Genomic DNA, 18,510 nt, shown 5'->3' with positions numbered 1-18,510 from the left:
CAATCTTGAATATAAATGTCACAATATATAAACCCACTGAGAACTCTGTACACAAATACAAGTTTATAGAAATCTGATTTCAAATATAAATACATAAATTGCCATGACCTTACATGTTACAACAGCTTACTTATTTTTCTATTGTAATTAAAAAAAAATCATAGAAAAATATTTCAATGCACATTCAACTGCTATGACAAAGGCCATGACCTTGTGCCTTTAAACCATACTTTGTGGAGTGTAAAGCATCACACCGGGCATTTTTGGAATGAAAATTACTAAGATCCTAAGACTGAAGAGGCTACTGTATAAATATTCACGTTATAATACGGTAACAAAAATAGTCAGCTCCATAGTGTATTGGGGAGGCAACGGGGTGGAGAAGTGAGTGGAGGTTAGTGCTAGTTTAAGAAGGCCCACAGAATGTACGTGAAGGTAGCTAGTGAACTAGTGTACTCCGAAATTCCCTACCGCAAGCCTAACACTGACCTCACTGCTGAGACTCTTAAGGCAATTGAGACCGGACACGGGCTGGCCCAGTGCAGGATCCTGGCCCCGCCGCAGCCTCTGTCATCTTGACAGACCAACCCAGCTCCTGTGTGACATGGAGCGCGGAGAAGAGCAAAGCAATTTCTTGTACGTACAAAAGATGATTCAGTGCAAACTGAGAAACTTCTTTGTTAACAGTTTCAAAATTTCTTCTTGCCCTTGAGCAACTGAAAGTTTTTCTAAACATGTTATATTCAAATTGGGATCTATACGGAGAAGAAAGGGAGATATAAAAGGCAAACATTCCATAGGAAACATTCTAACGTGAGATTTTTTTTCCCTTCCTTTTGCGAGATTTAACAAGGTTCCACTAAGAATGAAAAAACTGGTCCTTACAAAGTGTACTTTCCCGCATTTAAAAATAGATATCATCTAGACAGCAGATCCAAGAAGGTCACCAGGCATAGTCAAGTTTCTTCTATGGCTTTTTAAATCGCTGAGGTACTATGTGATAACTGTCACTTCTGACATTTACGCTTAACTGCTTCCCTACGAAGCCACGTTCAAAAGTGACCCTACTCATCAGTCTGGAGGGTAACAGAGAATTCGAGGAAACCATGTGAGGGGCTGCTGCAGAGGACCGTGGTCACAAATGCTCTGAAGCCTCGGCACGCTGTTAGAAAAAGGCACAGCAATTGCTTTCAAACACTGCGAGCCTCCGAGAGAACAGAAGCTGGTCTGGGCAAACCAGAGATTCCCCCAGTTCAACCAACAGGTTTAGTAGCAGGATCCTGGGACTATGTGCACCAAGATGGGGAGCAGAGGGATGGCGGCCAGGGGTAAGGAGCAGGCCAGAGAAAGACCTGGAGCTGTCAGCACACGCCAAAGAGCGGTGGGGTTGGCTAACGCATCCACTCCGAAAAGTGACACAGTCTACGCAGGAGGGAGGATGGTCTGAAACGGCAGGATGGGTGACCTGGGTGGAATTTCCCCAGCCTTTTATGGGGAAGAGGACGTAGAAAGGAAAAATTCTATGGTTTGTTTAAATGAATTCCATACATCTTAATACCTCTATTTGAATCTTTCAATTCACCATGCACACGTCACATAAAGCACAACTCGCTCCAAACTCAGATGGGTTAGAGAGACACTACTCCCCATGATTGGATAAATTATCTTGGCAGAGAAAAGCTCTGAAGAAAGTATCAAGTCCAAGAACATCTTACCAAAGCCCTTTCTAGTAGTAAACAGGCGACTGCGGGTTCTGTATGATACGCACGCATCAGACAATGGCCACCATTCGATTATGGGTCAAGTAGTAGTTACTTTCAATTAATAATACTAGAGATATGATTTTAATTGCATAGTCTTTCAGGACCACAAAAAAAAAATGAGAACCAGCTCTTTTCCCAAAGGCCCAGTCTCGCTCAGTGGAGCACTGGAGGCGGGCCCTCCCTCCCAGCAGTGTGCTTCAGCCGACACACCAATCCAGACACCAGATGCGTTTGACTACTGCCCCAGGCCTCAGCACTCCTCTTTCACAACCACTGAACAGACGAGTCACAAATCCCCTACATCCACAGACTCATCTTCGCGTCTGGCCAAATCTTCTTCATCTCCCAGAGCTTTCCAGCCGCTGGTGGGCAAGACCGGCTTGGAGGAATGTCGCTGAAGCAGAGCGAAAGGGAACAGAGAGGACAGCCGGGCAGAGGCCCGCAGCAGGGAGGAGGCCTCCGCCTGGAGGGCCACCTGGCCGTGGTGTCTCTCGTCGATTTTCTCTTGTAAACTCTGTACTTCCTCCATCATTTCCAAGAGTTTGCTCATGGTGGCCACTCTGCCACCGCCCAGGATTTGGGCTTCTGGAATCCAACGCAGGTAGCGCTGGGCCCAGACTTTGATCTCCGGCCCCTCGATGTGAGGCAACAGCAGGCCGTGGTAGTCAGTGGGCTTGCTATGCCAGCTGTCATAGAACTCTCGAAAGTTGTCTTGCAGCTCATCAGAAGAATTAATTAGTTTGCTAATTCTCTTGCCCAGAAGGTTTTTAATTAAGTGATCTGTTTCTTCCCTGAAAAATCCTCTTTTGGGAGATGATTTAGACTGGGTGAGTGGCAAGGAAAGCTGTCGTTGATGCTTTGAGAGAAAACACAAATAAAAATCTCTGGTTAAACTGAGAGCACAATTACAGTCGTTCCCATCAAAAAAGGGGCACAATCCAACCTTAACAACAGTCATGCAACATCAGAATTGCCATGTGAACGCATATTCATTAAAATGCTGTAACATACAGAGAGGAAGGGGCATTTGTGTTTATTCCATGATGCAAACGTGAGATGCACATGGTAATAATAAACGAATGGGTGAAACCAGGTGCAATGGAGCTGTGCAGAAAGGCAAGTTGTGACGTTCAATTCCCCTCTCCTCTGTCACAGGGGCACCAAAGGGCACTACATACTTTTCAAGAACAAGCTTAACTTAAGACAGGTTGATAATCTAGGGGAGTTTGGGGTGAGGCTTATTCATTCTTTGAAGGGAGCAAAATGTTTCTTCTTTGAGAACTTGAGAGTGCTAGCTTCTATAACACTCTCCACACCCGTGAGGAAGCAGGGCTGACTACCTGAAGGTCCCATCCCTTTAATGAAATAACTTTATAGCTCGTCAGGCATCCAGCAGGAGTTGAAGTCTAAGTCACAAAGATTCTTCTGGACAAAGAGACAGGTGGGAGCAAAAGGAATTTGAAGAACTGGCTAAGTTGACCAGATGTTCTTGACTGACAAGCTGCAGGGAGGAGAAAAACGTGAGCGCATTTCCATTTCTTTCCTCCTCAGTAATTCTACCTGCGGCCAGAGCAAGCTGTTGCACCTTGGCGTGTACTGTGAAAGGCTTGTGAAGATGAGGTAAGTGGTCAGAAGGTTACTAAGAATCCCCAGTGCCCAAAGGAGAAGGTAAAAATGTGAGGAGAAGCTGTTTCTCCCCAACTCTTTTGCTCCTCAGATGACCATTCAAAGTAAGAACAGATAAAAATTTTATTTTCAGGCTAGCCTTATAACTCTCTAACATCTTTCTGCTAGTGGTTCTTCCTTGTAAAAAAAAAAGGAAAGGAAAGGATTCTTTATTATAAAAGAAATACTTTCTTATAATGGAATATAGAGTTACAATAAAAATATAAAGAAGAAAGCAAAACCATCCACAATACCACAACTTAGAGATGACCAGGATTTTGACTTTCCACCTGGGGATGGGAAAGCCAAAGGCCAGGAGTCAGAGGCCTCTCTTCTCTCTGGTGATCCAGGTGAGGAAGGTGTGGCAGAGGACCAGGGAATGCAGGTGGAAGCTAAGTCACTGAGTGTTTCCTGCCTGCAGCTTCTGTGCTCAGTGCTCTCCATACATCAAAGTCACCATTTTACAAAGGAGGAAACTAAGGCACACAGGTTAAGTGATGTGGCAAAGGCACGAGCTACCAAGTGTAGAGGTGGCTTCATACACAGACAGCCTGGCTCCAGAGCCTGGGCTCCTAACAGAACTCTAGTGTCGTGGAAGGCCCTTCTCTCAATCTCCTAAATGAAGGGAGCATTCAAGACGGGCCAGGTGGGAGTAGTGCCCCGTGCCGGAGCCTGGTCAAGGCCTGGGGCTGAGGTTGAGACCACACATCTGATGTGATGAGATGGGGCGCGTTCAGGGTGCTATGGTCACAGATGAGACCACACGCCTGAGTAGGCTCGTGGCCTCCCACGGTAATTCACAGAGCGGCCAGCCACAGCTTCTTCAGTCTCTACAGACCATCTCCAATGCCATCTGTCCACATCGGGTCTTCTAACCCAAACGCTTCACAATTCCTCACTGCCCCAGCCCAACTCTGCTTTCACTAATACAATCTGAGATTCTCCAACCCTTCAGCTCAAACCTCTCCCATGGGTCAGCTCCAGGAACCTAGGCCATCTGCTCCTACCTACAGGGAGAAGGGACATTTAGAAAAACGGGTCTGGGCAAGAAATGAAACCCAGTCTTAGAAGGTGGAGCCTTGGTTTCCTCCCATGTAAAATAAGGCGTTAGGCCTTTGCCTCTCCTCCGGCCTGGGGCCGTTCTGTCCAGGCGAGATATGTGCATGCAGCCACCAGGGGGCACAGCACACTGAAGAAAAACTGCCCTCTGGCCAAGCTGTTCCGGAGCTCAGGGCAGTTCTGGTTCAGCTGGCAGGAAAGAGGTTGAACTGGGAGAGGAAATACGCACCCAAGGCCTGAGGACCCTTGAAAGGGCAAAGCAGCAGTTCTAAGTTGTTCAGCAGCCGGCACCTTCTGCGAGCGCTAGCTTTCCTCGCCTGGGTCCCCAAGCCTCTTTAGAAAGGAGCCGCCTCCATGCCAGAACTGGCAGGCTCCCTGGAACCCCTCAAGGGCAGGCGGGATCAGAAGTACAGTGGTGAAGAAGGCAGAGACACATACTGACTTGGGATTTACCACCACTGCTCTCACCTTTGGGAGGTCTGTGTGGGAGAGATTCCAGGCCAGGAGACAGAGTTAGGAATTGCGATGTAAATCATGTATCATTTAGGGAACTTTGGAGTTTTCACAACTAGTAAAATCAAGAACAAGTATTTGAAGGGAAACCCAAATAATTCGAGATTTGCGGTTTATAGCACAGATCAGCAAACTGCAGCCCGGGGGCAAATCTGGCTTGGTGCCTGTGTTCGTAAACACAGGAACACTGCCATGCCCACTTGCTTACGTACTGTCTGTGTCTGCTCCTGTGCCACAAGGATAGAGCAGGACTGTGTGGGCCTTGACAGAAAAAGTTACAGGTCATCTCATGGAGAAAGGTCTCGCTATTGAAGACATGAACTGCTACAGATGGAGCAAAGCCCACACAATGTTCCTCTCACTCTACTGACCATACACGCAGGCAGGGGAGACGCAGGAGCCCACGCAGCACGACTACTGGACAGCAGCACCCCAGTGACATTCAGCAAATGGCCATGCCTCAACAGGGCAAAGGCTGATTGGCTGAAAGCAAAGGACTCTCGTGGGCCCTGACAATCTGCCCGTCACAAATCTCAACTCTGCAGACTGTTTCCAGAATCCACGTGTACCTTTCATCCTTACATACATAGGGATCTCTGGGCAGACGAAGGGTGTCAGACATGTGCACATCTTACTTTGAACCGCATTCCTTTCCGCTGGCCTTTGTCCAGTTTCGGCTTTTCCACATAAAGAGGGTTTTTGAGCAACGTCTGGGCTTTCGGCTCAAACTGCACAGACCAATCCCACACGGTGAGCAGATTCAAAGGCTTGCCTTGTGTATCCTGGCTTTCCCTACCCTGCCAAAACAAGCACAGGTCACGATGGCTCCCAGGGAGGGCTGAGGAAAGCAAACACACAACACTGCGAGGCGGGCTCCAGAAAGGCCCCATGCTGCCCTGAGACTGAGCGTTCAGGAGCACTGCATCCTAAAGGCTGCGGCCATCAGTGCTTGTTCATGAAAAGCTGGGGGGGGGGCGCGATTAAGGGGGGGGAGAGAAGGTCAGGTTATTTTTCCAACAGGCCATATGTCAGCCACTGTGCTGGGCACTTTCACAACAACCTTGTGAGGCCGCTGTTATTTTTCCAATTTACATTTGAGGAAACTGAGGCTCAGAACACTGAAGTGAATTGCCTGAGGTCATGAAGCTGGTGAGTGGCAGGGCTGGGATCTGAAACCAGGGCTGTGTGACTGGAAGCCCAGGTTCTGTGTTTCCCACTTGGATTTGGTGAAATCCCTCCAGGGGGGCCAGCTAAGCCAACCCTGAGGCCGCTGAAGGCTGCTCAGAGCACTGAGATCAGGGAGGGAGTTAACCGCCGGGAGCAGGAGAGGCTCAAGAGAGGCTCAAGGGGTTTAAGATGGAAGGTGCAGGCCCAGCTCCCCTGCTCTGCCTTGTCTCCTTTCTCTTCTGAGGAACTCCAGGCATCAGGAACATGGGAGAGAAGGCTGACTGTCTTCACAAAGGACAGCTTTTAATTTTGCTTAATTCCCCAGCTCCAACACTTGCTCCCAGCTCCAATATTTACTGTGTGAGCTTGGGCAAGTTACTTATCCTCTCTGTGCCTCAGCTCCTCAGGGATAATAATAATACAGGCACCCATGAGGATTAAATATCAATACACAGAAAACACTCAGAATAGGGTCTAGTATACTGTCAGTGTTAAATAAATACCATTTTTATCGTTCATCTTATTGCATCCTACTTGTGAGACACGGCTCCTTCAATACACAGGTTCCTCAGAGGGACTCTTACCATGTTAGTATCTTTTTGATGAGGCGAATTGAAGAAGAAGGTGCTAAAAATAGGTATGTAAAGGCTATCTGACAAAACAGTCAGGTAAGTCTCCGTGAATTCAAATGCCGGGGGATGCTGGTGCACCAGCTGCCAGACACAATCTAAGAAAAGCAGGAACACAGGAACCTACGTGAAAACAAGACAGGCGTTACTGAGCGGCACCGAGTCCAACGTGGGCTGTCCCAAGTTCAGGGGCAGCCATCTCAACAGCCGTGGAATAAACACTTCTGAGCACGATATTCTCTGGGAAACACAGTAGACGCTATCCTGTTCCAAGAGATAAATACGCTCAATTGAAGCCACATTAATAGATTAATATCAGTACTTGGCAGTACCTAACTGTGTGAAAGACATTTCCAAGATGAAACATGTCAAATCTCATCGATCAGCATTGACAGATGAGCATTTGCAACTCATTTTGATGACAAGGAGCACTAACTCTAATCCCCAATTAAAGGAAATGTTATCTCCCCCCAAAAGAATTCCATTCTTCCTGTTAGTAGCACAGTATTACAAAAAACTGTGCTCAATTATTTTGAATTTTGTCAATAAAAAATTGTGGAGGAAAAAACCGCCAACCCATTGCCTGCCCACATGCTAACTAAAGTCAGGGCTTGGTCCTGGAGTCTGGGCTAGATGGAGAGGGCTCCCTTCTCCACCCCCTACAATGGCCCAGAAGACAAAGAGGACAGGAGAGAAGGCAGAAGCAGCAAAAATGAGTTTCTGACATTTTTTTCACAATTTTTCTTAACTGATAGCCCACTTTATTAGCCACCTAGAGGCAAGCCCTTTATTAGGAGAGAGAGGAATTTTCTAGGGAGCTTTGTCATTTACAAAGTGCTTATCCTTCTTGAATCAACAGTGACCCCATCAGGTGGACAGGACAGGCTACGCGCAGTCTCCCCTTTACAGAGGCTGGCCAAGGTTGCACGCACAGCTCACAGAGACACATGAGCTGAGAACCCAGCTCTTGAATTGAAGTCCAGTGCTACGTCAATTATACCACAAATTAGACCACCGATTTTCCTTCAAAACTCCAATATGTCAATGTTGAGATGCTGAGAAACCTTTATATAGCAACTTTATTTCACACCTCATTCTATGTTCAATACCATTAGATGGAGTGGGAAATATCTGAACCTCACTCTGCAGGTAGGGGAACGGGCTCAGAAACCATGGGCACCTTCTCCAAGGGCTGAGGGAACAGCAGATCAGATCTTCTCTTGGACTCTTTCTCCACTAGACATGGTGTCCATCAGTCCTCGTTTTCTCAAGATATGCAAAAGCACACTCTTCCTCACACAGTATCAGCTCTCTGCCTATCATGTTATTTGAGTCCCATCAACCTTTCAAATCAGTTTCTCAGAAAGGCAAGGTCCATTCCAAGATTGAAAGGTGGTGATTTCCATTCAGCTCGAAAGGACACAGATGAGTACAGACCAGGCTTGCAAGAAACCTAGCGAGAGGGGCCTGGGTCTCCCAGGAACACACGGAGTCCTTACGGGCAAGAGCCCCGGCTCTCTATCCCCACAGCATGCTGTGTGAAGCTGCTCTGCACCGCAGACAGACACGCTTATTATCTGGAGTAAGAAAAACCACCAGTTACGCTACTAGCCTGCGGTAGCTTTGCAGCTGATTTAATTAAAGAAAGTTCACCTGTTTTCATTTTTCCTTCCACAATCATTAACATTGCAGCCAAAGGAGTTTGTACAGCTATAGCCGGGACAACTACACAACAATGTGGGGGTTCATTTTCACTAACTGAACTATACTGCCAACTCTCCTGTGCCAGAATTCAGGGCTCAGGCCTGGAGGAACTCACACAGAAGGCAGAGAAAGCTGCGTGCTCAGCTCACACACACTACTGCTAAGGCCCTGGTAATGGACATTAACTTAACTCTATGCTTTATTTTGAAAAGGTTTATGTGCAAGGACAATTTCCTTCATGTTATTATGTATTTTCTGTAGGAAACTTGTACACTGAATATTCATTTTTTTTTCAAAGACTAATAACTTAACAGAAATTACAGGAGCCTCTCCGAGTTAATTTTTATTTAAGTTTTACAAATCAATATTACTCCCATCATGAAATTGAAATGCACCCTTGGTGTACACAATTTAGAAGACTCTGAATGCATCTGTTAATAGCCCTGTCCTCCGGGAAGGGTTTCAGTCCTGCCTGAGGCACTCAGCGTCATCCAGCAGTGAACTGAACAGTCTTCCTCACAAGCTCGCACAGCGTGCACTCTGTGAGCAGTACCCCTTCTCCCGACGGCCTCTTCTCCTCATGAATGAACCGGTCTGTGCTGAGGACACTCACCTCCTCCTTGTCACTCTGACGGAGATGGTTGCAGCGATCCAGGAAACAGTGCCCGCCCATGATCCACTCCTTTTGGACGAGGCTCTGGAAACCAACCCTGGTTCTACAGTGCGGGTCCATCATCACTTGCACCAGAGAGGAAATGAGGCAGCAGAGGTCAGAAGCGTTCTCCTCTAGGAGGGTGCAGCAGCAGTGCAAGGGGAAGGAGGGTACAAAGTGTTAAAAACTGCAAGGACTGCTTGCGCTTGCCCAGTTAATACTGAGTTCCCAACACCAAGGTCTGCCTGCTACTGACAGCCAAGCTCCAATTCCCTAAAGGCCAGGGCCATTCGATGGGGAGAAAACCTCCCGTTTTCAGGTTGAGGGACAAACTGCCTCTAGCCTGTCTGGTACAGGTCCCAGCATACACTGGCAGTAAATATGGATTTGCTTACTGAATAAATAAATGCAGCACGGCAAAGCCACGGTCAGCATGTGGGTGCCCAGATGTGCTACACAATGAGGGCAGATCATACACATAATGGTGACCTGCTGGGCTCCCCAGACCGAGTTCAAAACGCTTCTGCTGGTGTGTGAGTCTCCAGCACCGAACTCACTGTCCAAGGCCAGCTGCTGCTCAGACTCCCCTCAGAGCCCCTGCGCTCCGCTCTCGACTCCTCCACGACCTCTGCTTTGGAGAAAGTTTCCTAGTTCTGGACTGCACCAGAATGCTCTCTTGTTCTCAGCCCACGGCTCTCCCCGACTCCGTCTGAGAGTGCAGAGGTGCTGCTTCTCCTTGCCTGGCCTACAGAAGCTCTCCACGGTCTACTTCCACATGCCCACCCCCGAGTGCACTGTACAAAACCCACATGATGAAAATTCCACTCACATACATGTTTAACACTCACGACTGAGAGCAAATAAAAACATCTATCTACGCCCAGGCATTTGTCCCAGAGTTTTAAGATCCTAAAAGTCAGGGTCTCCATCCCCGGGCGTTCCTCTTTGCAGCTATTTTTTAATTAATTAATTTTTTTTTTTTTGAGGAAAATTAGCCCTGAGCTATCTACTGCCAGTCCTCCTCTTTTTGCTGAGGAAGACTGGCCCTGAGCTAACTTCCATGCCCATCTTCCTCTACTGTATACGTGGGATGCCTACCACAGCATGGCTTGCCAAGTAGTGCTATGTCCGCACCCGGGATCCGAACCGGTGAGCCTTGGGCCGCCAAAGTGGAACATGTGAACTTAACTGCTGTGCCACCAGGCCGGCCCCTCTTTGCAGCTATTTTAAAATGTCCGTGAAGATGATGGTGCTGGTATCAGTGGAGTAAGAGAAACCTGAGAATGAATTCTAAGCAGGGAGGTGTAACACTCTTAACACTCTCATTCTGACCCTGAAATCATGGAGCACCATGGGGCCAGGCTTACGCTTGTACTTCTTCTCCTGCAGGAAACAAGCCTAAACTACGGGAATGCATGAGTTTAAACGAAACTGATTTTTAATTCTGTCTTTCTAGTGCTATCCAGCTTTCGAAACAAGTTTCATTTTTAAGAGAATCTTCCTTCTTGCCCCTGAAGGGCATTAACAATACACCTGTAGGTAACAGGAAGTGGGGCTAGAAAACTCGATTTCAAATGAGAGAGAACTCAGCAGTCCATTTAGAAGCAGGGGACATTGCAGCCACATCAGCGAAAGACTCGGATTTCATTTCAAGCAACTCTGTGATTAGTGTGGTCTGGCCCTGGGGACCTCCACCTCTCAGACCCCCGACCTTTATCCCTCTCCATGTCACCAGTTACTTGCTTCTCTGTTCTGACATTGTTGGTTAGGCCTTTTTCAATAACATGCTCAGACCAACTCTCCCATTAGGTTGTAAACTTCTAGAAGACTCAAGTATAAAAGTCTACACACGGTAGGTGTTCAATAAAGGAACGAAAGTCAAAGTCAGCGAGCCAGGGTCAGGTGGTACAGAAGCCACAGGCAGACAATTTTCCAGTCTGCCCATAGACACTAAACCTCAGCAGTCAGGGAGCACGTCAGAGAAATGATAAAAGCTTGAGGGGATGAAAGCACGAGATAGTCGACTTAATTTGAAGCGTAGGGCTATAATATACTTAAAATATTCTAAACAGTAGACGTAGTACTTTAGCTCAGCTCTAACCAACTGCAGCAACAATCCTTGTTGCCTGGTGGTTACACCTGCTTTTACACATTCTGAACGTTTATGCCCTGTCCTCACATACAGCAAGTCAAGCCCACTGAGGAAATAAGAGACCACAAAGGTTCTGTGGCAACTGCACAGGGTTGTCAAACACAAAGATACAAAAATAACAATTCAACAATCCATGAGGCTCTTTATATAAAAAGGATTATTCAAAGATTTTAACTTTAACCAAGTTGAGTTAATATAAAACAAAATTCAAAATATTAGGAAATGTGAGCTTTGGTAAAGATACCAAACAATTCCTTCTTGGGTTGTGAATAGGTCTGCCAAGTTCCAAGTGGAAGATTTTATTTTTAAACCATAACAGTGAAATCCAACGCAAAGGATTCCAAGGTCAGGGTAGAGAAGAATGGGGAGGATTTCTACACTAGTTCTTTCTTTTTACAAGACAGTTCCAGCTATATCAAGCTGTATCTACAGAAACTGAAGCTCAAGGGAAGGAAAATGGAAACACCCTTTGTGCTATAAATATATTACCTAAAAGAAGAACGTTCATGTTTTGTGCTTCTAGACATTCTGTAATCTCTATTGCTTTTTTCAGGCAACGTCTAAACAAGAAAGAGACAAGAAAAAAAGGGGCATTAGTTCCTGAGTTTGGTATCATAAACATAAGAAATTTAGAGATAGTTTGACTTGATTGTCAGTTTTCTTTTATTTTTTCATGCTAAAATCCTCCAGAAAAATTCCATTTACACTATTCAGATACTGCAGATACACTCATCTGCCTATTGGAAACTTAAAATTTTCAGAAGGGAATCCCAAAACTGATGTAAAAGTGCTCCTAGGTGATTTCTAAACCAGAAATTCTTATTGACAACTCACATACCTGAGTCTGCTGGTGAGTCCTAGTAAGACCCTTAAACGCCCATGTCTGGAGACCGTGCTGCATGTCCATACTGTTTAATTCAAGGTCACCTGCCAAACGTGTTGGTGTGGCTGAAAAGGTCCAATATACCTAGAAATCGTTTTTGTCTCTCCCTCAATACAGTATTCCCTTCGAGAATGTTGCCACTATTTGCAGCTTCAACTTTAATTTGTGTGTAACTATGGGCTTCACACCTGCAGTTTCCTGCCTCTAGTGGTGCCCTTCATCTGCTTAGGGACGCTCAACCTTCTCTGCCTGCCCCATATGAAGAAAGGTCCTTTTCTCTTATAACGTGTACCACTGTTTGCAATTATATATTCAAATCACGGGACATGTAGCAGGCTCTTCAAAACAGATTTGTTAATGAGTGTTTGGAGGTCTGAGGCTCCTTTCCACAAAACTCACTGGTGGACCTGAGAGAGAACGCCGTGCTGGCTAAAAGGAAGAATTCTTCTTTTTCTCCAGGTGTTCCCCAGGGCTGGAGCTATTTCTCACCCCTGACCATTTCTGTCTTGTGCCTTCCCTTTGTCCTCTCCTCTGTTTAATGGCAACAGACAGGAGCTAGCCAAACTATGAAGTAGGAAAGGAATAGAATTCTGTTCTCTGGGAATCTCAATCTAATTCCAAAAGCAAAAATGACTAATTGACATTAATCATGATTTTAAAAATCTTTAAATAGGTAATAAACATGTAAGATACAGAATTCTTCTAAAAGGGTATTCAGTAAAAAGCAAGCATCCCTCCCCTTCCCCATCCCCAGGATCCTCCCTGGAGGCCAGCGCTGCGGCCTCAGTTAGAATTTTGGGTTGCCACGCCCCCTTTTTGTGGTCCTTCAATGCCTATAGTCTAGAGATCTCTGTGAGCAGAGAGCATGTCTGCAAATTCTGATCAAATGTGCACAGAAACAATAAATAGCAAATGCAAAATCCAGCTGAGGCCTGACTAGAACATGTGATCTAAGAATATGTAACTATGAAATATAAAACAGTTAAATCATTTGTCACTTTGCTTTACTACTCTGAATTAGAGAACTATAAAATTCATGAGCAAAACAAAAACAATGGCTTGAAATACCTGATTATGTCAAGCCAGCTGCTACTTTCCAACAGGGAAAACCATTTTATATCTGTGTCCCAAAACTCGGTACTATTATCTGAAAAATGAAAAAAGAGTGAAGAAGTCAGGTCATCATTTGCTGATTCGTCTGCCATAAAAAACCTGTGCTGCTCAACCGTGCTGTTCAGATGAGCGGTCCTAGGCCGAAACTGCGGATCCAGGAGCAAGTCTCCATTTTAAGTCAGGACATTTCAAAACCTCAGTTGAAATGGCTTTTGAACTGTAAGCCCTTGGAACAGTGGGGTAGTCAAAAATAGACTTTTATTGCTCAAATAAAAAGCACCCTATGACATATATACACAGCCACAGTCTACCCTGTAACTCAAACGGGGAGAATAACATGCTTTAGGCAGAAATAGTCAATAGGCAGGTTGCTGTTCCACAACTGGAAAACCCAACAGGACACACCCCAGTGCCACAGAGGCCTAAGGGGGAGATATGGCTTCCTCTGGAATCCTAAACACACAAACACCTTCACCTTGCACACTGCTACACAATCCCCCAACCCACCTTGCTACAAAGAGCCTGGCATTTTACAGAAATCTAATAAGTTTCAAAGTTGCAAACTCAAGTCAATGAAAAGGCAGCATACTCCTTCAAGTCCTGGATGGTGAAAACAAAAGTGCAGAATCACAGTCCTGTATCAACTAGTACAATTTAGCACTCTCTCTGCCAAGTCCCTGCTGTTCATAAATCTGTTTTATACATGCATCACGTGTTCTAGTCAGAGGAGTACGCTTCTGTTTCCCATTGTGTCACATTCATCTTTATCGCAGATGCCTAGTATAGTTAGTGCATATAATGGAAATTCAATAAATACTGGCTGAATGAATGAATGGATCCTAAATTAGTTAGAATTTGCTAGGCTAAAAAGCCCAAGTTAGGAAAAGTTACCTGTAAGTGTGACAAATCTCAGAGGGTAAAGACTCATTCAAAAATGAAGAGAGTTAATAGGTGACTGAGCTTGATTAAATGTGATTCAAGTTCTAAATTATCCATAGTGGGCAGCCTGGGCAGGCGAGAGGGGGTGGCTGGGATGGGAATATTTCATTTTCTACTTGGTATATTTCTGATTAATTGAAATTTTTTACATTGCTAAAAAATGTATATACTCAATCAGAAAAGTAAAATATTTCCACTTGGGGGAAAAAGTCCATTCAGTAAGCTGCTAAGGAAAACAAACTGATCATTCATTTTATAAATCACTGCAAGCAAGGGAATGATTCTAGGTATTGCACGGCTTCACAATTTTCAAAGGGAGAAGCCCAATGCTCACCACTGGGGAAAGGAGAGGAGAGGAGAGTGGCTTTGTGTTCACGGCTAGAGAAGGGGCAGTGGGGCAAAAGCCTGGAGAAAAAGAGAGGAGGACGGTGGCAATGGCAGCCGGACTCCTGGCTAGCATCCTCCACTCCACGACATGGCCATGAGCCTCTGTGCACCACCCTAAGGAGCCCAGGGAAAAGGCAGCAACTTTCACCCGTGTGGCCCAGCGTTCTCCTCACCTATCAGAAAGAGCTGCTTGAATTTAGAGTGTGCGGTCTGGATGTCCTGCAGGGACAGGAAGCTGCTTGATAGGTCTTCAGTTTTAACAATTTCATAGGGTGGCCTGTGGATGGTCTTGTAAACTCTAGGTATCAAAAAGTAACAAGAGATTAGAAGAGCAGATGTGAATTAAAAACAGCTTCTTTTTCCCCTGAGCACTTACGATGTGCCGAGCTCTGTGTGAAGAGCTCCAGAGGTATCCTCCCATATAATCCTCACCAACAGGGTAACCAGCACAGGACTGACACTCCCAGTTAACGGAAGTGGGCACAGAGGCGTGTGGAGCAGAACTTCCTGGCCCGAGATTATGAAGTTTATAAAGTGATCAAGTCACATGTGAACCAAGGCAATTTAACTCCAAAGTCTACCCCTTTTCTGTTTTTAACGTATCCACTTTGAGTTTCTTTCACTTTTTATTTTGAAAATTTCAAACACGCAGAAAAGTAGAAAAGGACAGTGATATATTCCATGACCTACATTTGACAACTGTTAACATTACAGACCTCATGCCACTTCCCCCTAAATGTTTCTGCGTGCATCTCTTAAAACAATGCAGTTGACATTCTTGATGATTACGTTATACTGACTCCTTTCAAAGTAATTAAAAATGACCACTCTGGGGGCTGGCCCCATGGCGTAGTGGTTAAGTTCGCCAACTCCACTTCAGCAGCCCAGGGTTCGCTGGTTCCGATCCTGGGTGCGGATCTAGCACGGCTCATCAAGCCATGCCGAGGCAGTGTCCCACATAGAAGAACTAGAAGGACCTACAACTAGGATGTACAACTAGGCACTGGCGGGTTTTGAGGAGAAAAAAAGAAAATGGGAAAACAAGGAGGGAGACTGGCAACAGATGTTAGCTCAGGGCCAATCTTCCCCACAGAAAAAAAAAAAAAAAAAAACCCTTAAAAAAAAAATGTGAGCAATATGTTCCAGCAGTTGTGTGCATTAAAAAGTAATCAAACACTGAAAATTAAAAAGAAAATGACCACTCTAAGTTGTGTTCCCAACACTAAGCTATCAGCGGGTAAACAGAATCAGATATACTACTAAGAACTGTTTCCTGCTTCTTAGAAAACAACTGATCTAAACAAAAACAAGATGTGGAAGAGTACTGACCCATCCAAGAAGCTCTTCTGGACTTGTAAAACGGCGTCATCCTGTTCTTTGGGCAGAGCTGACATTTTCAAAAGGGCACATCCATTGTGGCAGGACCAACACCACATCTGCAGAGGGAACAGAGGTTTCCAGACACAATATACACAACTCAACAGGGGACACGGAAGCTTTGCATTTAAATTCATACCGGGAAACTTCTAACTCCAGTAAGAAATGGCTGGATATATTCAGCTTTGTCAAGCCAAGAAATAGTCACTCACAATGAAACGACTGAGTTAGTCTTAAAAAAACCAAACCAGGTCTAGGCGGTCACACTCAGACTCGCTTACAGTCTAACATACACCTTTTAACTTGGCTTTAGCGCTGGGAACCTGGATGACGGGAACAACAACATTGTTATTATTAGGGTAGTAACTATCGTGGAGTGCAGCTTATGATGTCAGGCAAGTGACATGAATTAACTCAATTCTCACAGTCACACTCTGAGACAGTAAGATTATTAACCGTATTAAGAGCAAGAGCCTGGGGCTGGCCCCAGGGCTGAGTGGTTGAGTTCGCGCACTACACTGCGGCAGCCCAGGTTTTTCACTGGTTCAGATCTTGGACGCGGACATGGCACCGCTTGTCAGGCCACGTTGAGGCGGCATCCCACATGACACAACTAGAAGGACCCACAACAAAGAATATGCAACTGTGTACTCGGAGGATTTGGGGATAAAAATCAAGAGCCTGAGGCTTGGAGAGAGAGAATAACTTCCCCATGTTGCACAGAAAGCTGCAGCAGCCTGACTTGACTCTGGAGGCCGTGCTCTACCTGGACAGAGCGCAGGGGGAGCTCCCGTTATTAAAGAAAGTTCACACTAGAAAGGATGGGAAGTCGGCTATTCAGTGTACACTGATACCAGACTTGCACACGCAAGCCACTACATTAGGGTGTGAGAGGAGGTAGAGTGTGCTAAGATACAGTGTCTACCTTCTAAGAGCTTCTACTCTCAAAAGGGAAAAACGTTTACAAATAGAATAGAAGGGAGAATGTGATAAATGACAGAAGAGAATTTCAAGGAACAACAAAGGAGGGCAGAGGAGGAAGAAATCATATGAACAGCTGTTAAGTCAGAGTTTCAGGTGGTCAAGGCGGTTTTCCTGGCTTCAGTGGGAGTTTCCATTTGTTTGCTTGCTTTGCAGAGAGAAAAGGAGATGAGAACTGATCTTGGGGCCAAGTCACCCGCCAGTGGAGCTTGGGATGGAGGAAAGGGAAAGGGTGGTTGGGGCAGGTGAGTAATGTAGTGGACTTCGTGCCCCATAAAGCCCTGGCTAAGGGCTTCACTGGCTCAAGCCCCACCAGTGCCCTGGCTCAAAGGTAAATCGACAGAAGAAAACACCTTTTGTAATTCTGCCGCCCAGAGGGGCACCTTTTTGCCATCCACCTGCAACGTATAAACACATGCTGGAAATGCCAGCAGCAGCCTGGGCCGGGACATTAGAGATCAACACACAAGCCAGGTGACACTCTCTGCACTACACTTAGAAAGTGCGAAAGGCGGAAAGAGGAAGACGATGAAATCAGTGCCGGAAATGTGGGGCAGCTAATGCTGTGTGGAGATCTTCATCCATGATGAGGAATATGAGCTTAGGAGAGGCAAGCCTGGAGCCTGGGACATGGGAGCTGACTGTTAGCTGACATGGCAGAGATGATGAGCTTGCCCAGAGGGCGAGGACAGAGGAACAGAGAACTGCTTCAGGAACTGCCAAAATGAGCACTGATTCCCCTCTTGGGACTTGGGGCCACGTCGTACTTTGACTCTTTAAGATTTGTAACGAGGTGGAAGTGTTAGAACACTGAGACAAATCAAAGGGCCCTTTGCTGTCCTCTTACTCGCTTTTCCAATGTCATGCTAAGCAATGTGCAGGAACCACCACACAGTTTTCACTCTGCCACATTTCGCATGCCCAAGCAGTCCTGCCCTCTAGTTGGTGCAGCTCATTTGAATAAAGGGGGAGGCAACTTTGGCCATGACTGGGTAACAGGGTCTAAGAAATTAGGGTTCTTAATCCTTTTTATCTCCTCTCCTGGGGCAGAAAGGGTTGGTTCTTGGTGATATTCAACCCTAACTCATTTTCTATTTGGGGCACAACCATAACTGTCTCACCTCAACTGAGGCACTCAGGGGTAATTCCCTTACTATTCTCTATTTGAAACAGTCAATAGAAAACAAGCAAAATTCTTGGTCATAGAGAGACTTCTTACAGGAATTTACCAAAAAGTACATCTTCCCCTACTGTAATATGTACAATTTCTATCTGGGTTCTTTTTTTTTTTTTTTAGGAAGATTAGCCCTGAGCTAACTACTGCCAGTCCTCCTCTTTTTGCTGAGGAAGACTGGCCCTGAGCTAACATCTGTGCCCATCTTCCTCTACTTTATATGTGGGACACCTGCCACAGCATGGCGTGCCAAGTGGTGCCACGTCCGCACCTGGGATCTGAACCAGTGATCCCTGGGCTGCTGAGAAGCGGAATGTGTGAACTTAACTGCTGTGCCATCGGGCCAGCCCAA

At 45.8% G+C, this 18,510-nt stretch overlaps 1 protein-coding gene across 1 annotated transcript in view; it reads right to left on the bottom strand.

The window, feature by feature from the left end:
• Nucleotides 1-275: 275 nt before the first annotated feature.
• Nucleotides 276-18,510, bottom strand: part of MTMR12 (myotubularin related protein 12) — a 69,083-nt gene continuing 50,848 nt past the window's right edge. The window contains exons 9-16 of the mRNA XM_046671694.1: nucleotides 15,956-16,062; nucleotides 14,800-14,924; nucleotides 13,256-13,334; nucleotides 11,794-11,864; nucleotides 9,114-9,286; nucleotides 6,752-6,919; nucleotides 5,636-5,797; nucleotides 276-2,619 (exon numbers count right to left, since the gene is read on the bottom strand). Of these exons, the coding sequence (XP_046527650.1) occupies nucleotides 2,050-2,619; nucleotides 5,636-5,797; nucleotides 6,752-6,919; nucleotides 9,114-9,286; nucleotides 11,794-11,864; nucleotides 13,256-13,334; nucleotides 14,800-14,924; nucleotides 15,956-16,062 (1,455 nt within the window). The 3' untranslated portion in view covers nucleotides 276-2,049. The remainder of the gene's footprint in view (nucleotides 2,620-5,635; nucleotides 5,798-6,751; nucleotides 6,920-9,113; nucleotides 9,287-11,793; nucleotides 11,865-13,255; nucleotides 13,335-14,799; nucleotides 14,925-15,955; nucleotides 16,063-18,510) is intronic.

The sequence above is a fragment of the Equus quagga genome, chromosome 9 (genome assembly GCF_021613505.1).
Source record: "Equus quagga isolate Etosha38 chromosome 9, UCLA_HA_Equagga_1.0, whole genome shotgun sequence".
In the NCBI taxonomy this organism is placed as follows: Eukaryota; Metazoa; Chordata; class Mammalia; order Perissodactyla; family Equidae; genus Equus; species Equus quagga.
The sequence above is the reverse complement of the archived record's forward strand: the minus strand, read 5'-3'. Positions and strand labels throughout refer to the sequence as shown.